Source organism: Carassius auratus, chromosome 39 (assembly GCF_003368295.1).
Source record: "Carassius auratus strain Wakin chromosome 39, ASM336829v1, whole genome shotgun sequence".
NCBI classification, from domain to species: Eukaryota; Metazoa; Chordata; class Actinopteri; order Cypriniformes; family Cyprinidae; genus Carassius; species Carassius auratus.
The window spans coordinates 12,054,374-12,074,949 of record NC_039281.1 but is presented as its reverse complement, the minus strand read 5'-3'; the positions used below and the strand labels follow the sequence as shown (position 1 = coordinate 12,074,949).

At 37.2% G+C, this 20,576-nt stretch overlaps 2 protein-coding genes across 3 annotated transcripts; both read left to right on the top strand.

Moving 5' to 3' along the window:
• Positions 1 to 762: 762 nt before the first annotated feature.
• Positions 763 to 5,347, top strand: LOC113057935 (acidic fibroblast growth factor intracellular-binding protein B-like). The gene is made up of 11 exons (XM_026225554.1): positions 763 to 1,058; positions 1,332 to 1,440; positions 1,525 to 1,723; positions 1,811 to 1,937; positions 2,642 to 2,742; positions 3,018 to 3,151; positions 3,651 to 3,759; positions 3,884 to 3,947; positions 4,023 to 4,109; positions 4,194 to 4,291; positions 5,022 to 5,347. The coding sequence occupies exons 2-11, from the start codon at positions 1,356 to 1,358 to the stop codon at positions 5,089 to 5,091; spliced, it is 1,074 nt and encodes a 357-aa protein (XP_026081339.1). The 5' UTR covers positions 763 to 1,058; positions 1,332 to 1,355; the 3' UTR covers positions 5,092 to 5,347.
• Positions 5,348 to 7,053: 1,706 nt separating this feature from the next.
• On the top strand, positions 7,054 to 18,965 carry LOC113057934 (EGF-containing fibulin-like extracellular matrix protein 2). Of its 2 annotated transcripts, none has more exons than XM_026225551.1 (11): positions 7,054 to 7,265; positions 11,541 to 11,814; positions 12,186 to 12,234; positions 13,092 to 13,304; positions 13,889 to 14,011; positions 15,017 to 15,133; positions 16,313 to 16,432; positions 16,539 to 16,658; positions 16,753 to 16,876; positions 17,505 to 17,700; positions 18,053 to 18,965. In XM_026225551.1, the coding sequence occupies exons 2-11, from the start codon at positions 11,719 to 11,721 to the stop codon at positions 18,212 to 18,214; spliced, it is 1,320 nt and encodes a 439-aa protein (XP_026081336.1). In that variant the 5' UTR covers positions 7,054 to 7,265; positions 11,541 to 11,718; the 3' UTR covers positions 18,215 to 18,965. The 2 variants fall into 2 exon arrangements, with proteins under 2 accessions (XP_026081336.1, XP_026081337.1); XM_026225552.1 differs by lacking the exon at positions 7,054 to 7,265 and adding an exon at positions 7,317 to 7,627.
• Positions 18,966 to 20,576: the final 1,611 nt, after the last annotated feature.

Sequence of the window (20,576 nt, the reverse complement as noted above, 5' to 3'; positions counted from 1 at the left end):
ATTCGTATTCTCTATTAAAATCATCTTATGTTATTTTCATTTGCATTATCATAGTACAATTCGAAATGAATGCATGCATACATACATAAAGTAATTTAGTGAACTTGGTAATATGAAAGTTTAGTTAATTGGACATTTTCTTCCCAGATGCTTTTGTTTCATGATTTACAGTATGTACTACAGGACAGGGATGTTTCCTCCCAGTAAATGGTTCAAGGACACTGTACTAATAGGGAAGGATTGTGATGTCATTAACTTATCAGTTTCTAGGTCAGCTCTACCTGGAGTTAAACATGTGACAAGCTCCTTTCATCAAGAAGCTACATTTATCTCCACAATGATGTATTTTTTTAATGCATTCCATTTATAAATTTAACACAATTAAAAACCTTTGCAACAGTCATTTAACAATATCTATTCAATGATTCACAATCTCTCTTTGCAGCTAACAATGTTTTTTTTTATAGTTTCAGCATTCCAATTTAAAGGTATCACAAAATAGTAACCAATAGTTTAGTTGATGCTCAGTATATTACTAAAATATACTAAAATATGAATAATAATAATTATTATTATAATGAATTATTTCAAAAGAAATAGTGCTGTTTTTTGCCATTGGTATTTTACTTAAGTCTGTCAAAACATTTAGTAAAGTGTCTAAAACATACAGCTGTGATGATGGGTCGATAACCTGAACGCTTGCTTCCAGAAACTACAGTAACATACAGTCACGTGAATGTGACGTATTCCAGGCGCACAACCGGAAGTAGTCACGACAGTGAGCTGTTGCTATGGATGTAGAATAGTCGCTGGATATGACAGTTGGGGTTTGGTAAATATTTACGTGATGGTTACCACGTACCACTGTATGATCAACTCGTGTTGTGGTGATACTCTTTAAACCGTGTGCATGCTTACTTGTATAAGAGAAGCTTATGTTTTCAATTAATAAAAGCTGAAAGGAACGAGACATAACAAACAACCAAACAGCTAACGTTATTGTTGTGACATCTGAATGTGATTCAAAACCACCTTTCGCGTTTATACGCTTGTGTTTGGTAAGTCTGCTTAGTATTTTTTTGAAAATCCATAGTAATGTAGCGTTAGCATGTCTGTGTTGTGCTAAATTTTATTATGCATTGGCTGAATAGTTAACGGTTATAGTTTGAATTCTGTGTAAGGAATAGCTAACGGTCTGTCAGTCTTCCTCTTTGATTTAAGTACCAAAAAGTGAGACTCTTAATACCTGTTTATCCTTGCAACTCATTAAGTAATTCAGGATGTTACAATAATTTGCTTAGTTTTAACTAACCATGATCATGTGACTGCAGAGTTTATATAGTGTCGATGTCAAGATGTCTGTGGAGCTGGATGTATTTGTTGGAAACACCACCATAATGGACAAAGAGGTGTACCAGCTGTGGCTGAATGGGTATACAGGTAAAGTATAAATGAGACCATGAGCTACTGTAATGTCCGTTTAAAAAATTAATAATACACTAGTCAATGTGGTTGTCATCATAGTGAATGATGCAGTGAAGGTGCGGATAGAAGGAGGTGTGATGGAGGAGTGTGAGGCGAGTGCAGAAGTGCTGCTCAGTGACACAATGGACCAGTACAGGACTTTCCAGATGTGCGAGAGACTTTTGCATCACCCGGCTAAACTAGCCAATCAGCTTCTATTTCAGATACCGCCAGACAGACAAGCCATGCTCATTGAAAGGTATGCATTGTATGCGTCTTGCCAATTTAATTAACTTGATTTGGTCGTTATTCAATGTAAAACCTTTATTTGCATTTCCCATTTTAGGTATTATGCTTTTGATGATTCATTTGTTCGAGAGGTCCTGGGAAAGAAGCTCTCCAAAGGAACCAAAAAAGACCTTGATGATGTTAGTATAAAGACAGGCATTATGCTGAAGAGCTGCAGAAGACAGGTGCGCTCGAAGGACTTCATTTAAGGGTGTGTTTACACTTGAAGGTCCATTCTGTAGGATCTATTGGTTCGGACACAAAAAGAAAACTACATTTAGTCCTGGTTAGCTTAGTGTTTATACTGTCATTTTTAACACCAAACCTAAAGATACAAAACAAACGGCATAAGGATATGGCCACAACATGGACGTATATTTTGCAGATTTACCAAACATCTGAAACAATATTGTTTCCTGGGCTACATGTACATGCGTACATATGGTGGTATTTTTTACCATCTCACAAAGAGCTTATAAAATGTGTGAAGGAGTTGAAACAGATTTAGGAATTCTTTTGCTGCATGTCTGTACCGTAATAATAACAGGCTTGAGCATTCTGTCTTTTTAGGGTTGGATCTTGTGACATCATGTCCTAATTTTTTTAAGTTTAAATGTCTTTGTTATGTGTTACGTTCATATATAAGTCAAATCACACCAGAGTTCATTTGGTTTGCACAAAGTTTTGTTTGGCAGTATACGTACTTATTCAAATTAACTTCATTAACAGAGTAATCTAACCAAGTGTACGTTTTAATCAAACCAAACCTGCCAAGTATAAACACACCCTAAGATTATGAACTTCTCATTGGTAACTAAGATCCGTGCTTCTATACTTTTCCGAGACCCGTTTGGAAATTAAATGATTATAGCCATCTCCTTAAAAACAGTTTGACAACTTCAAGCGAGTGTTCAAAGTGGTGGAAGAACTCAAGGGCCCCCTGGTGGAAAACATTCGGCAACATTTTCTGCTACCTGATCCATTAGCCAGGTAAGAAAGTCTTTTTCTGAGAAGTTTCTTTCCAAAGCTTTTTAATTATTCCTGAATGCCAGTAGAACTGAGCTCAGAAAATGAGAAAAAAATATAAGCGAGAGCAGTCAAAGCATAGTTAGATATGATTATGTTTCTAAATTACTTATTTACCTTATGTATCCATTCTTTTAGTTGTATGTTCATTAACATTGTAAGAATGCAAGTTTCCATGAACAGTTGCTTCATTGCTGATTTGGTGGGTTTTCACCTCCTCTTGCTAAATGCTCCTCCAGAGACTATGCTGCAATAGTGTTCTTTGCCAATAATCGTTTTGAGACTGGGAAGAAAAAGTTGCAGTATCTAACCTTCCAGGACTTTGCCTTCTGTGCTGGGCAGCTCATCAACAACTGGACTGTAGGAGCTGTGGGTAAGACCAGTTACATAGCCCTCTGCAATAAATATTGGTCAATCATGGAAATAAATGTATCAAATATGGCATTAAACCATTATGCCACGCAGAGGATTCTGACAATATTTCTGTTATTATAATGCATAGATTTATATATATATATATATATATATATATATATATATATATATATATATATATATATATATATATATATATATATATATATACCGTATATAAATAAATATAAACCTTTAATAATGATATATAAATTTATTTGTCAAGGAGCCAAATATTAAGTAAGAACATACAGTCAACTGGGCATTGTTGTAAAATCAACTCCTACAGAGTGATTCATTAATGTCCTAATGTTCTGAATTCATTTGACATCTGCATGTTCTTGAGCATCTAGTCCGAGGTTTTTAATGGACACTGTCAGTCTGACTAATTGTGTAGTTTAGAAAAATTGAGACAGATGAAAATATCTCCTTTTATGTCTCTGTTTGTACTCTCTTAGATAACATGATGGAGGACATGGATGTAGATTTGGATAAAGAGTTCCTACAAGACCTCAAAGACCTCAAAATTCTAATCACAGATAAGGATCTCTTAGATCAACACAAAAGGTGTGTGTGAGTGAGGGATTTGGACAGGGAGAGGAGAGATATGGGTCTGTTGAAAATGTCCAAATGTTGTTGGTTACTCCCTCTGTCTCAGCCATCTGAATAATGAAACCTCTTATCCACTCAGTTTAGTGTGCACTGCTCTGCGGGGTAAAACCAATGTCTTTAATGAGATGGAAGCCAATTTTAAGGTAAGAGGATTTATCTACTTGTGAAATAAATGTTTTTCTACATAATTCTTGATTTCAAAATATCTCCTGTTGTAGAATCTTTCAAGGGGCCTTGTAAATATCGCTGCCAAATTAATCAACGCAAAAGATGTTCGTGATTTCTTCATTGACCTTGTCGAAAAGGTACTTTTTAAATTTGATAAAACCACTAACAGAGCTGAAGTGCTGGAGTTTTCACGAAACATTAATTCCTTGTTCTCTTCACAGTTTATTGAACCTTGTCGATCAGACAAATTGACATCAATAGACGTGAACCTCTACCTTACTCATTATACTAACTCGGCACATATCCTTGACACCTTCAAGTAAGTCTCACTATATTCGTTGCACAGTGTGCAAGGTGATTTATTTTAAACTATTGATGCATATGGAGGTCTTTGTTCAGGGAAATTCTCTTTGCAACCAGTGGGGGTCACTGCATCATATGCACATTGCTCTATTTGTAGTCACCTTTGTTTCCGGTCCAGTCATTTATGTGGTTTGACCACTGGGGAATGTGGTTTTCTGTTTAATAAATAACAAAACCATAGCACTCCGAATCATTTGGAAAATATGTGTTTATCCCAAACTACAGTTTTAAGTGTAAAAATGCTGAAATTTCAGCATCATTACTCCTGTCTTCATTATCACATAATCATTTTAAAATGTTGATTTGGTGCTTAATAAACATTTCTTCTTATTATTATTAGTTATCAGTGTTGAAAACAGTTGTGTTGCATAATATTTTTGAGTAAACCAAGATAAAAAAAAAAGTTCTGGGTTTTCAGGGTGATTATTAGAAAGTTCAAAAGAATAGCATTCATTTATTTGTTGAAGACTTTACTGTCAGTTTAATGCATCCTTGCTGAATAAAAGTATTTCTTCCAAAAAGAAATAAAAATATCTTGCTGCCCCCAAACTTTTCAATGGTAGTGTATATAAAGAGTTTCACATCAATATCAAAGGACACACCAAACGCATGTGCACTAAGTCAAAGCTGAATAAAATAATATTTTGTGACACATTTTTAAATCTGTCTCCCTCTTTTTTTCTCAGGCACCATACTGTCTGGACCAGGTACATGGGAGTTATCAAAAGTTGCATCCTTAGAATGTACCACGACTGAAGAAGAATCTCCATTTACACTTTTTCTCTCCCCTTCATAACTCATTTCCATGCAGTCGTGCATCTGATGAATATTTGGCCTGATGTTTAATTTTTACCTGTTTATCATGTATTTTCTTTAATCCTTTCCCAAATATGTCCCTCCCACCAGCTGTCCATCTCTTCACCTGCCTCTCCTTCTATCCGTGCTTCATCTTTCACCCTTTGGTCTCCAGAAGTGTATGACTTGTAAATAAACACAGCATGATTTCCACAGACACAGTTTGCATTGTGTTTTCATTAACTCTGCTTTGTGGAGTTTCCCTTTCAGCAAAACCACTAAAAAGAAAAACATACTTGGTAATGATGGAGGTTTAGAACAAGATTATGGACTGATCATACTTGTTTTGACTGACATAATTTGGGGGTCTTTATGGTAAATAACATGTAACAGTCCAAAGGATGTTGTGGCATACATGTGAGTCTTTATGGTCCATTTACTCCTGACCCCTCTGGCTTGATTTGGGTAAGTGGGTGCACTATGGGTGTGAGGTCTGTGTGTGGGCCTATTGAGGATGGGAAAGCAGTAGGGGGCCACAATTTGTCAGGCCTTGGTGGCACAGTGTACGTGTGTGTTTTTGCAATAATAGTATGTAATGACAGCTGTCAGGCCTACCACATTACTCTAGAGGTGTTCTGGTACATTCTTAAAAATAAAGGTGCTTTAAAAGGTTCTTCACAGTGATGCCATAGAAGAACCACTTTTGGTTCCTTAAAGAACCATTTTTAGTTGGAAGGTTCTTTAAAGAACCATCTCTTTCGCCACAAAGAACCTTTTGTGAAAAAGGAAGGTTCTTCAGATGTTAAAGGTTCTTAATGGAACCATTTAGAAAAAAAGGTTCTTCTATGGCATCGTGTAGCACCTGTATTTTTAAGAGTGTATAAGAGTAATGGCAAACTGATTTGTTTGCCACTTTTGTCATTTGTAGAGAAAAACAATATTTATTTCTTTTATAATTCGATGAAGCTTTAATGTGATCACTCTAACAAAAGGAATGTGCAACTGAATTTGTGACTTCACACAAGTGAATTGGATACATTGAATAACAATTTCTTTAATAACATGCATCTAAAGTCTCAACTATACAAAAACATACAGTACAGACCAAAAATTTGCAATTCCGAATTCAGTATTACACTCTTGCAAATAAATGTTCCAAAATCGGGGTTTTGCAACAATGCCATAGAAGAATGATTTCAAATATGTATTTCTGTTAAAAGTGAATTTTGTTAACATTGACAAGTACTTCAGCATAGACAGACCAAAGCTCCAATTCTTATTTCATGCTCTATTGTTTGAAGTAAAGGTATACCAGCAGTAAGAATATGAGTCTTTCCATTGCCTTTCATTTCTAGTAATATCAGCCTGCGTGTACCTCCAGTTTCAATATTTAGACACGGCAAAAAAAGTGAACAACTTTTCTAAGCAGACGTGATTCCTATCCTCCCTTCTTTCACTCTATCTTCGCCTCTCTCTCTTTCTCTCTCTTCTCTTTCTAGTTAGCTCTCTAGTTTTTGTCAACATTCCACCAACTTCTCCCAAGCTATAAATATCCAGCCGAATGAAAGGAATAGAGAGAGCAAGAGACCAAAAAGATGGGAGAGATGAAGGGTGACTTGAGGTGGAATGGAAAAAAAAGAGGAAGAAAGTTGCAGGCTGTGGAGGGCGAGTTTAAATGAAACCAGGTGGGGTCTCTGCACGTATATGCGTGTGTGTGTGTGCGTGGAGGCTGGCTCATATGTGTGCATGAAGGGGGGTTGGCTGCGTGTGTGTGAATCTGTATGCTGTTTTCTGTCGTTGAGCTGGACCCATTTGGAATTTGGGAATTATGGCCGCAGACCAGGAATTTTCATCCTGGGGGGTCAGACGAGGAGGGGTCTGGGGGCGGAGGATGGCCGTGCAGGGGGGCTGTATGGGGGTCGGAATGGGCTGTCCCTCTCTCTTCCGTCTTTCCCTCCCTTGCATACATTCACAGTCCAGCTGTCTGTCTCCACACTCACTCTATCAGGCAGAGGAGTGAGGATAGAAGAGAAGACGTGCCACCACTGCACTGAAACAAACTAGAGAGGGATCCACCGGAAGAAAAGAAGAAAAACCACTGCATTCAAGAACACAGCAAGACGAAAGCCCGGCCTGTGAGTACAGCACGTTTGCGAAAGAAAATCTAATATTGCACTGTAATATTTTGTCATTGTACTCCATTAGCTGTTGTTTGCATGGGGTCTTTGGGCCGTCTGCTCATCTTACTAAAGCAGAAATGTCAGGCTGATTTGAAGTTATGGCATAGACAGTTGGGCAGAAGGAGATAAAGCAATAAAGGGCAGACTAAGGAAAATTTCAACTGGCCGGTTTGCTCCAGGCTGTTTGAAGGGCTGCACACGTCACACTCACTCTTCGGCTCTCTTCCAAACATCCACGACTACAGACACTACACTAGAGAGAGAGAACAATCCATCACATTATTCAGCAGATTCCACATCTCCTACCATAAATACCGGTGAATATTGTATTATCTTATATCTGCCAACTTTCCATGCTTACACATTTAATGTTGTTGTGTGTGTTTAAAAATTATTACTCAACCATCATGATGGTTTTACAAATCTCCACAAGTATTGCAAAACTTTCCAATCTCTTTTCCAACCTCTTTCACAACCAGACTAATGTCATCATTGACTGTACGTTGTTATTTGAGCCTGCGAGCGTAAAATGGGTGACTTTGTTGACATAATGTTTCTATTTTTAAAGACAAAAAGCTGATTCATACAAACTCCCATCTGTTTATAAGAGCTGATTAGATGTGAAAGACAACAGAATGGAAGCATTACGCACAGACTCTCAAAGGTTTCTGAGGACACACAAAGGTCGGGGAATTTGTGGTAACGCTTGTGTTTATGCCAAAATCATTCTGGCCTCCTTTGGAAGCACAGGTGTTGTTATAAGAATGACGGCTCAATAAAATGTTTATGTGACATGAGAACAGGGAACACTGCTTTACTGTATTTTTACAGAACACTGTTGTGACATCACATTTGTTTATGTGTTCTGCTAATTGCTTATGTTAGATGTTTTATTTTATATGGCTGGATGCTGACTTGGGCATTCATTTAAAAGCGGAGAGTGTGACAGAGTCGAGTAAATCAGACTGGGGCCTTCTGTTGTAGCCACGTTAGTTCTCTATTTTTGTTCTCTATTTTTGGTATTTGGAAATATTAATTTTGTCTTCTCAGGGCTGCTAAAGTAAGCAACGTGGAAGTAATGAGCAACACTGATGGCCATAAAAGATATTGTTTAGAACTATTATAATATATGCAGTATCATTCAAAAATGTATATTTCTATTCAGCAAGAATGCATTAAAGTGATCAAAAGTGACAGTAAGGACATTTGTTGTAAAATTTCAAACAAATGATGTTCATTTTGAACTTTATATTTATCAAAGAATCCTGAAAGAAGGTTATCATGCTTTCCACAAACATATTAAGTAGATAATAATGAGAATTTTTATAATAACTGATAATTATTTTGATAATAATAAGAAATGCAGCAAATCAGTATATTAGAATGATTTCTAAAGGATCATGTGACACTGGAGACTAGAGAAATGATGCTGAAAATTCAGCTTTGCATCACAGGAATAAAATACATTTAAATTACATAAAATAGAAAACAGTTATTCTTAACTGTAATAAAAATTGTTTCTTAATTGTTCATGTAAATGGAACCTCGGTGCATACTAAGCCATCCATTTGTCAAACCCCAAATGTTTTAGTTGCTTTAAAACAATCTTTCAAGACCATTTTCAGTTTATAATACTGTAGCAATATACAAAATACTGAGTCACTCGAAATTTTCCATAACAGCTGTTTTAATAATACAAAATGATACAGTTAATGTGATAAACTACATTTATGGACACTTGTGTAAACTTGAGGAGAACTAACTTTGTACATCCCCGTGAAATTATCTTGAGACCATTTAGTTAAAAAAGAGAGCTTTTCTAAGAAAAAACTTTAGCTTGGGCATCAATTTTCACGATTAACTATGACTGTTGCCTCAATAAACTTTTCATTTTCTTCTTATTAACTTCTTATTTATCTAGTTAGTTAGCTGTTTAACTTTAGGTATGAGGTAGAATTAAGGTGTCTAAAAAAATGATTATGCAGAATAACAGTTAACAGTACAGCCATGAGGGTCCCGACATAAAAACCCCACTTAGGTTTGCACAGGTGGGAGGAGAGGAGGTCGTATTCATAAAATGAAAAGTGCACTGACCAGCAAGGTTTAAACCTGGAGCCCTTGCCTGAGTGCTTTGGCCACCATGTCAGATTTCAAATGTAATGCCCGGCTGAGCACACAGAATTAACCGTAGACATGACACTGGAACAGTGTGAGTGTGTTTATAAGGAGGAGAGCGTTTGTCTTGACACGTGTGTGTGTGTGGTCTGCCCAGTCCAGTCTTTATTACTTGTGTTATTGGTGGTCATATAATCACTGCAGACTTTACAAAAGTCACCGGACTAGCAGACAACCAAATGTTAAGCAAACAGACATGAAGTGCCCCATAATTATTCATTTCATAGGTAGCCATTCAATGCCACATCTACTAAAGAAAATTATTGAATGAATCAAATAATAGTTCAACAGAATGTACGACTTATACAAGGGCATTCTGGGTAACCACATTTAACCTTTCCGGTGAACCTTAAGGGGGGTTTTCCCGGGAATGTGATACTGTGGGAAACACAGCGAGTGTCCGGCTGACCGTTATTCAGAGCGCTGGCCACATCCTATCCGCTGGCATTCCAGAAGGTCAAGTGCCACTCAGACATCATGATATTACCCACACCTCCACACTGCCCACACTCCGGCCAAGCGACTTGACCATGCTCTTGCTGGCCTCAAGTTTGTTTATGATGGTTGATTTCAGGTTTTTCCCAGTCCGATGCAACACCACAGGGACAGCCTGCTTTGAGATTTTGCGGGTTGCTATATAAACCATAAGTAGCATGTAGTAGGTCAGTCAGTAAGGAGCGGGTAAATCACACATATGAGAGATTTGCGAGCATGTTTGTTTTGTTGCAGCGTTTCAGTGTGTCTGCGTGTGAAGTCACAAGTGTTTCCTGTTCGGTGGCTACTGTAAGAGGCTTGAATGATTTCATGTAATTTGGGAGGAAAAGCATAACAATTCTATCTGGAGGCTGACGCAGCTGAGGTAGTATGTGGAGATTTGCACGTCACCCTGCGGTTTGCTGTTTGTTGCACTGAGTCAACATGACAATACTTTTGGACTGGACTCTCTGAACTCTGCATTTTCAAAAAAGAGCTACTGTTGGGCTCGTGTCATGTTGGAGCAGCTTTTGTGTTTCCAAACTACGCCTGAATACACTGTTTGTGTGCACACTCTAAGAAAAGGTCAATTTATGTGTGCATTTACAGAAAAGAAGGCCAGGAAAATAGTACTGCATTTAATAGGTCTGTGTGATAAAAAAGCAAACTATTTACTCCCCTCAAAGCCAGAAATGTTTTTCAAAAATGTAATAATTATAGTTAATACAGTCAATAGTTGTTTTGAGGGTGTTTGAAATAAAGAAATTGCTTATTCAAACTAACAAAAAAAGTATTATACATCAGAGAGAGAATTTTTCATAATTTCACTTGGTTTAAATGAACATTAATCAATGTACTATGAACACAAAATGAACAAACATTTATAATTTAACATTAACTCTTGATAAATAAATTCTGTAAAAGACATTAAATAAATGTCAACAAATTGAACCCTTCTGTGAAGTGTTATGTTACCATTTATTTTACTTTCAGCAAATATACCATTGTTATTGGTACTCTGAAGTACCTTAGTGTACTGTGTAAATATCATTTATGGATTTTGCAAATGCTTTTATTAGACAACTAAATTGTTATCATGGTACATGAATCAAAGTTCAAGAAATTAACCGTCTGTTACAGTCACTGGTAATACTTTTGCACACAGTTAAAGAGCCTATTTAGAACTCTTTTCTATTTTTTTCACACAATGCGTAAAAGTATCATAAAATAATGAGTATTTACTTTAATTAAAATATCATGTTTTTTTTTTCATTACCATTCAAGGCTAACTGGTATTTTTAGGTAAGTTTAAGTGTAAATCTTTTTGATTTTGTTGCAATGTAAATACAACCACTAGGGGGAGTCTGGTAATCAAGCAATTTCATCGGTTGTGTGCAACATTGCTAATAAATGCGAGGCCCTGACGCAACATAGAGACTGATACTAATAAAGCAAAAATAAACCACAGACATCTGTTTTGAGTTGCAGTTATGACTAATACACTGGGATCACTTATATGGGTTCAAACAGGGATGTGTAAATCTAAAAGTTTAATCAAACTATTTGTTTTTTTATCCACAGATTCCTCAGTGCAACTTCATCGCAGCATCATCTAAACCACACCAGAGACTCTACCAGTGTGTGTGTATGTGTGTGTGTGAAAGTGCATGTCTGTGTCTGATCCCTCCTCTTTAGTCGACACTCTTGGAGGTGTTTTTGTACCTGTGCTCATCAGAGTGTGTTGAAGGTGTGTGTGAGGATGCGGCCCGGGTGTGTTTTGGTCTTTTCTACATGCATCTCTGTGTTTCTCCACCACGCTATTTCACAGCCACCCACAGAAACTGACACCTACACGGTAAGGAGCAACGAAACCTCTCTCTGTCTCTCTCCCTCCCTTTTCTCTCCTTAAATACATGTATGTTACATCATTATATCTTTATGTTTTATTTACACACATACTATGTGTAACTATGCAATTAAAAGTGTGTAACTATGCACTAATTCATGTGTTGGTTGCACTTTATTTTACAGTACGTGTACTAACATGTACTTATAGTGTACTTACGGTGTATTTATCTAAGAAAGTTCTGGTAACACAAGGTAACTACATGGGGTAGGGTTAGGTTTGCTATTACATAGTTATTGTAATTACTATAATAAGTACATAGTATGTACATGAAGAACATGACTGTAAAATAAAGTGCTACCCATGTGTTTTATCTGTAGGAATGTACAGATGGGTATCACTGGGATCCACAGACTCAACACTGCAAAGGTAAATCATGTCCCCTCAAAACACTTAAAACATCCAATTCAAAGGATCCGAATGAAAAACATTCCTATTCCAAATAAGTGCTGTTCTTTCGAACTTTGTTCATTAAGAAATCCTAAGGATTTTTTTATTTTTTATCACAGCTTCCACAAAAATATTAAGCAGCACAACTGTTTTCAACATTAATAGTAATAAGAAATGTTTTATTAAGCACCAAATTAGCATATAAGAAAGATTTCTTAAGCATCACGTGACAATGACGGCTGAAATGTCAGCTTTAATTGGTATTAAAATATATTAAAATATAATTATTTTAATTGTAATATTTCAAAAATTTCTGTATTTTTTATTAAATGAATGCAGCCTTTGTGAGCTTAAGAGACTAGTATATTAGAACAATGGTAATGTATATTATTAAATATTTTAATTAATATAATTTGACATACTGGAAGCTTATAAATGTAACTATATACATTTAACTGTTGAAATGTTAGTTTATAATATATGTATGTCTTTAGAAGTGTTATAAATACAGTGCATGTACAGTTCTCTCTCCACCTTTAATACCACGACTTAGGTGCCCTTGAGCAAGGCATTGAACCCCCAACTGCTCCCCGTGTGCCGCAGCATAAATGGCTGCCCACTGCTCCGGGTGTGTGTTCACAGTGTGTGTGTGTGTTCACTGCTCTGTGTGTGTGCACTTCGGATGGGTTAAATGCGAGCACAAATTCTGAGTATGGGTCACCATACTTGGCTGAATGTCACTTCACTTTTTATAAATGCAACTCTTAACTGTTATCATATTGTGTACGTTTTACTCACAAACACCTGTGTATTCTGCTTCGAATGCATGTTTGCAGATATAAATGAATGTGAGACAATCCCAGAGGCCTGTAAGGGAGAGATGAAGTGCTTCAACCACTATGGTGGGTACCTGTGCCTTCCTCGCTCTGCCTCGGTCATCCCTGCTTCCGAACCACCCAACCAGATCCACCCCAACCTGGAGAACACGGCCAGTGAGCCATTCAACCCATGCCCGCCAGGTTTTGAGCCCCAGGGAGACAGCTGCGTGGGTGAGTGTGTGAAAACAAGCATGTGTTTTCAGAACAGGTGTCAGACGACCTGCGAGTCTGTGGGAGTCAGCTTTGTAAACAGTAGCATGCCCTTACACAAAGTCGCCGAGTCATGTCGTGTGTTCGGATCAAAGTGAAAATGCAAATCAGCTGTATAAGTGAAGAAGATGGTGAAAGAGGGGATTATTGCATGCAGTGTTTTAGTTTTGACTGTAAGCGCTTAAATGACTCAGACAGAAACAGGTGGTCAGGGGAAATGATCATTTTGCACTGAGGCAACTGTGGGATTTGTGCTGAAGTCTTGGCAGGGGGCTGGTCAGCAGGGGGTGGAAGAATTTACTAAGACTGAAGCATCCCAGCTGTCTTCTACAGTCAAGAGGAAACGAATAGAGATAACGTTACTCAAGACCGCTATATAGACACAGCCTTCACTTCTCATAAGCTGTGAACCAGGAAATGCTGCAAAAACTACATTCCACGGTTATTGCGGCTCCAGTGCTGAAACTGAGAAGACAAAGAAAGATAATAACCGAACTGGTGATGTGTCCACAATAAATTTCCATGATTCTGTCGCACTAAAACAGATGTGGATGAGTGTGAACAGGACAGTCACGACTGCCAGCCCAGTCAGCAGTGTTTGAATACAGAAGGCTCCTTCACCTGCCAGTGTCCAGATGGGTATCGCAAAGTGGGCACAGAATGCATCGGTGAGGAATGAAAAAGCTTGTCTAATTTTGTAGTAATCCCACAACATAGTTCACTTCTACAAAATAGTTAATCACAAAGATTTTTTATTCATACTCATGTCATTTTTAGCTATTTATATTCAAGTCATTCCAAGACTTTTTTGGTGAAAAAGAAGTGCGCGTAAAGGGTGGTTCACCCAAAATCACTTGCTCACTCTCAAGTTACTTTTCTCTGTTGAGCACAAAAGATGATATTCTAAAAAAAAGAAGTAACCAAACAGTCAATGGTTCCCATTGACTTCCACATTCATTTTTCTTATACTATGGAGGTCAGCAAGATCCTGCAACTATTTGGTTAAAATGTATTTTATGCCATAAAAAAAGTCATCCGAAGCCATACGACTGATTTAAGTGAGAAACAAACCAAAATATAAAACAGTGTAAACCTCTGCATTGAAGCTGGTTAATTTACATGCAAATATGGTGAAATCATGACGCATCACAACTGGTATGATGTCACAAAGGTGTAAATGTTGTCAGACCTTCATTTTGGGTGAACTAATATTTTAAAGTTTGGATTGGTTGCCATTTCAATATTAATTGATGTTTGCAGGCAAAAAGAGTCAATAAAGTTCGCTCTGGTACCTGCAAAGGTATTGCCAGCTTGACAAGATAATATTATCTTTAAATATGATCTTTTATCTCATATGATGTTGTATTATCTTAATTATATCAATTTATTATGGGAATATAATCGTAATATAAAACATAATATAAATATACATATCTATAAATAATATCACTAAACACTTTTGAAACCTAGGAATTTTGTACACACACCTATAATAACTGATTTACTAAGTCGTACCCAGGGTTAAGTCCCAGAGAGGAATCCGGTTTATGAGTATAGTGTGCCTTAAATTACATAAAATGGCAAGATAATTTATCATTGTCTGTTCAAGTCATACCAATGAAGAATAAGAATAATTTATATGTCATCTAATTTGATGTTTTAATACTTTTCAGACATTGACGAGTGCCGGTACCGCTACTGTCAACATCGCTGTGTGAATGTCCCTGGCTCGTTCTCCTGCCAGTGTGAGCCTGGTTTCCAGCTGGCTGCCAACAATCGCTCCTGTATTGGTAAGCCAACCCACACGCTCACTCCCACGCCCCGATTTGCCTACCCTGAGTCATTGGCCAACCCACCACACACACACGCACTTGGAATTCAAACCCACATACTTACACAACTCCATCCTACACTTCATTTTCTTTGAGTAAAGGCCAAAATATAAACTAGTAAAAGAGCACTTTGTACATGGTGGAAATCTAGAAATCGAGACATTAAAGTCAGTGTGGATTGTGTTTGGAGCACTTGTTACTTTCATAAATTGATGCATTTCCAAGTTCAACAGAATATTCAACATGAAAAATAAAATTTGAAGGGACTTGATTTTATCCACCAGTAACTGAGTAGATCATGAAGTGAATGCTATGCACCAGAATGGAGTCGAGATGAATTCAAGATTTCTACAATATTGTCAGAACAGCCATTCAGCTTTTTAACATACTGATTACACGTTTTGTAACACTGATTCAAGAAACCGTTCACCAAGATATAGATGAGTTTGTTTCTTTATCACAACAGATTTGGAGAAATTCAGCATTACATCACTTGCTCACCAACAGATCCTCTGCAGTGAATGGGTGCCGTCAGAATGAGAGTGCAAACAGCTGATAAAAACATCACTATAATACACAAGTAATTCACACAACTCCAGTCCATAAATGAATATCTTTTAAAGTGAAAAGCTAGGCTATGCATTTGTAAGAAACAAATCCATCAAGTCCTCTTTCTATAATATTGCTTTCTCCAGTGAAAAAATTAATCTTGTCTAAATCATCAGAGTAATATATACAGAAAAAGGACATTTATAAGGGAAAGCCAAAAGCGATGGTCTAAATTTAAAATTTCTTGATGATGGATTTGTTTCTTACAATCGTATAGTTTTTCACTGCATGGGATGTCAGCTGGATGAACTGGAGTCATGTGAATTATTTGTGGATAATTGTGGTGTTTTTATTGGCTATTTGACCTCTCGCTTTGATGGTACCCATTCAGAATGCACTGGCGAGCAAGATATCTAATGTTAAATCTTCAATCAATTGTTTTGCCAACAAAAATAGCAAGTCCAGTTCAGAAAGTTATTATTTTACATACTTATCAGACTATCTATATTTTGTAATCCTTCAGTGTTTGCTTTACATCTAATGTCTTCATATACAATCCTGTCTGCTTTGCCATTCTGTTGCTTTTAGATGTGGATGAGTGTAGCATGGGGGCCCCCTGCAGTCAGAGGTGTTATAACACGTACGGGACGTTCCTGTGTCGATGTGAGCAGGGTTATGAGCTGGGGCCAGATGGCTTTGCCTGCAATGGTAATCTGGGAGTAAACAAAAAAAAAAAAAAAACACACGTGTTAGAGAAAAATGATTTTGCATCTTACAACAGGAGCAACTGATCATATTCATTCTCTGTCTTCAGACATAGACGAGTGCAGCCACTCCAGTTACCTGTGCCAGTATCAGTGTGTTAATGAGCATGGCAAATACTCCTGTGTCTGTCCTGAAGGATATCAGCTCCTGGGCACGCGCCTCTGCCAAGGTACACCTTAATTTAATGCTCTCTCACTGCACGCTCTGCTTCCCAATTCACTCATAGAACAAATTAGAGACTTTTTTCCTCTTTTTGAATCTAGATATAAATGAATGTGAGACAGGAGCTCATCAGTGCTCGGATGGACAGACGTGTGTGAACATTCATGGAGGGCACAAGTGTGTTGACCGCAAAAGCTGTGAGGAACCCTACGTACAAGTGTCAGAGTAAGTAAACAATTTGGAAATATTACACACACTAGCAGGCTAATTCAATTCACACACAGCATTTATGCACCCAAATTTTATGAGATATTTTCCTCTACATAATTGTCTATTGTTCATCAGTAGCGTCTATTTGAGACACACCTGAGATTCTTTATTATTTTTTTTATTGACCTGTTTATTATTCCATATCTGAGGCCAGTTCTTCAGTCTGTGCCTCTAAGCATATCTAAACATAATCTTCATTTCCACAAGCTTGAAATGAACAACAGTTGGTCAGGCATTTTTTAAGAAATATCTGGCTAGATGGATGGCATCCAAAATTTTAAGTTAATTTGCTGGACATATGGTACACATACTTGGATAATTTGGTACAGTTGTGGATAGCATAGTTATTAGTCATGCAAAAACCTGACCTTGTGGGTACTATTTAGTTCAGTTTAATTCAATTCAATTTAAGTCATATAAAATGTTACCGGTTCAGTTCACTCTAAAACAGACCAGTCCTGTAAAAGCGTATTGATTCTTTTCAGTGCAGGTCAGTTCAAATCTATTCAACTCACTTACGTTTAGCCCTGAACAATTTAGTTGAAATCTTTCCTAACTGATACAATTTTCTCGCTTCATTCAGCCGCTGTACATGTCCTATCACAAAGCCTGGCTGTCGAGACTTCCCCTACTCCATTGTGCATCGCTACATGAGCATCACGTCTGAGCGCTCCGTCCCTTCAGATCTCTTTCAGATTCAGGCCACCAGCGTCTCACCTGGAGCCTATAACACCTTCCGTATCCGCTCTGGAGATGACAATGGAGACTTTTACATCAGGGTAATTAAAACAATTATTTAACTCACTGCATATTCAGAAAGAATAACTTTATTTAGTGTATAATCTTCCTATACAGAAAACAGATTTCAAACACCTTCAAAACAAGCTAAAGTTATATCCCGAATGAAGTTATTTTTTTCTTACCCCATTGGGAAAATATATCCTTCAATATATACACTACATTTCAAAAGTGGGGAGTCAGTAAGGCTTGGTAAGCACGAGACTCATTTTAAAAATGTTACAGACCCCAAACTTTTAATGGGTAGTGTATATATTATCAGGAAGACTAATACATTTCTCATAGAGCCTGATTTTGAAATGATCCTTGTGCCTTTCATATCTGTTTTCTCAGCAAATCAACAACATCAGCGCCATGCTTGTTCTTGCCCGTGCCGTGAATGGCCCCAGAGAATATGTGCTAGATCTGGAGATGGTTTCTATGAACCCCCTCGTGAGCTACCACACCAGTTCTGTCCTGCGCTTGACCATCTACGTTGGGCCTCATGCCTTTTAACTGAGAGAGATGTAGAGATGCCCAGAGAGGGGAAAAAAGGGGGTGGAAGAGTGGAAGCACTGATTGATTCATCCAACAAGCAGGACTTATGAGCTGGATATGTCTGCCAACTGACAGACATCATTAACTAGATTGTAGAGAAGTCATTTTCACGAGACATGTACCAACTTATAAAACCTCTACATCATAAATAATAAAAAAGGCTATTAGAGACAGGCACTATATATTATTAAGGACAAAATGCCAATGAGATAACAACCCACTATATTGTGCCATATGGAAAATGGCCAAGTAACTACCTGCACTATGATTCCAAACCTGCTGTACAACCAATGTAAACTGTCTTTTGTCATTTCTAAAAATAGCCTCTTTCTCAGGATGAGGGCTGCAGCTCTGCAGACTCTTTCCACTGGTTCGCTCTTCCAGTTCAGATGTCAGCAATAATTAATCCCTCCTATTCAAATAAATGTAGCAATAACAATATCAATGCTGTAAAAATCATCTCTCTATGTTCTTAGTGTCAAAAAGCCTCTTTTAATTTTCCACTATGCATAATCTATCTCTGCGTTAAGTATTGTTTTTATTCAGTGTTGTTATTCAGTAACCACTCAGTCTTTCCAAACCTCTACCCCACCACCACCATCAATAATGCTTATGTTACTTTGTGTAGTTTTTTTTTATTTTTTAATAACATGCTGCCGTTGTTGTATTTCAATCCTGGATTTATAATAAATTTGATAAGACCATAAAATTCTGACTCCAGACCCACATATGTTTGCCTTCCAGCTGGGATGTTTTCTTGGCATTTCTTTGCTATGCATCCTCTTCCGCCAAATGGAAAGTCTCGCTCACGTGCCCTGCTTAACCCTGCCACCCACCCTTGCGATCTTTGACTCGTCTAACCACGGGATATACTGGAACCCTACTGAGCAGCTGTCCGCCTCTCTGCAGCCTCATTAGCACAAGCCTGACTAGAAAAAGAACGGATTTAGAGAGGGGAAAACTCAGTGTAATCAGTATAATCTACAGCATCATGTCAGAGCTATATCTGGATAATATTTAAGGTGCAAGACAGTGACATTTCATTTAGTAAAGTAGGACAGACTAAACTCAATCTTTTCTGATCAATACTATTTTGTTCCACTGAGGTACAGATGCAGGTTAATACATCTTTCTGGATCTAAACCAGGTCCAATACTGGAAACACGGGAGCTTTCTCAATTCTCAGAATGGCAAAGAGAACCTCTCTGAATGGAATCGCTGTGGCCTGAATCATAATGGAGTTATTGTACTTGAGGCTAATGGGGTAATGATGTCACCAGACGTACAGTACTGGATTGTGTGTAGGAGATGTTCTTGTTCATATTCGGTTTTGGAAAAGTTAAAATACTTTTTTTTTTTTTATTAATGCTAAATAATAGAATGTATTTTAATAAAAAAATGTCTTTTAACTGAAATATCCCTTTTATAACTGAAAGAGCCATTTTAGTAGACACATTATTAAAGAATTATAATAATATAACAACTGAAAATAATAATATAACAACTGAATAACTGAATTAAATTTATATTAAATGTAATCTTTTGTAATCAAAAGCCCATTTATAATAAATGATGAATAAATATATTATATTTTGAAATGTGCAATTTCAGCCAGATGTATATTGTATTATATATTACATTATAATCTATATGTGACTTGATAATTTGACTGAAATTGTCCTTTTGTTTCAAAAGTTGAAAAATGGAATTATATATAAGAATTTCATTGTATATTATTGTATTGTATTGTACTGTACATCTATCCATTGTTCCTCTAAACCACTTAACCTTTATATTAAACAGTATATATTATACCATTATAATATGTTAATAATACACAGCAAAATTGTCTTCTTTGGACCAAAATATGCAGATTAATGCTGCATGGACTGACCTGGACAGCAAAATGAATAAAACATCATGATCATTTCATGATCAGATAAGATACAAGATACAGTTGGACTATTTGTCGCCATACATGAATGGAGTTCTAGAACCTTCCACACTGCTTCCATTTGTTATTTTGCAGCTCTTCAGGAGTGACCACTTACACCGATCAATCAGAATCGAAAAAAGCAACAGGAAAATTCACGTTTCATCGTCCCCAGCACTGCTCGCCCATCCCACTGCTGTCTCCAGTGCTCTGTGCCAACACACACACACACACACACACACACACACACACACACACACACACGAACACACACACACACACACACACACACACCTTCACACAGAGTTCTATCCTATCTGAAGCAACCCAGTGATGACTCATTCCCTGCAACGTCTTACATAATCACAGGTCTGAAAACCGACTCTG

Excerpts from the sequence above, each read along its gene's own strand:
- LOC113057934 (XM_026225551.1), top strand. The coding sequence starts at position 11,719 with ATGCGGCCCGGGTGTGTTTTGGTCTTTTCTACATGCATCTCTGTGTTT. Across the intron at positions 14,012-15,016 it reads AGTGGGCACAGAATGCATCG|ACATTGACGAGTGCCGGTAC; the intron begins GTGAGGAATGAA and ends AATACTTTTCAG. Across the intron at positions 16,877-17,504 it reads CCCTACGTACAAGTGTCAGA|CCGCTGTACATGTCCTATCA; the intron begins GTAAGTAAACAA and ends CGCTTCATTCAG.
- LOC113057935 (XM_026225554.1), top strand. The coding sequence starts at position 1,356 with ATGTCTGTGGAGCTGGATGTATTTGTTGGAAACACCACCATAATGGAC. Across the intron at positions 3,760-3,883 it reads CTCTTAGATCAACACAAAAG|TTTAGTGTGCACTGCTCTGC; the intron begins GTGTGTGTGAGT and ends TTATCCACTCAG. Across the intron at positions 3,948-4,022 it reads AGATGGAAGCCAATTTTAAG|AATCTTTCAAGGGGCCTTGT; the intron begins GTAAGAGGATTT and ends CTCCTGTTGTAG.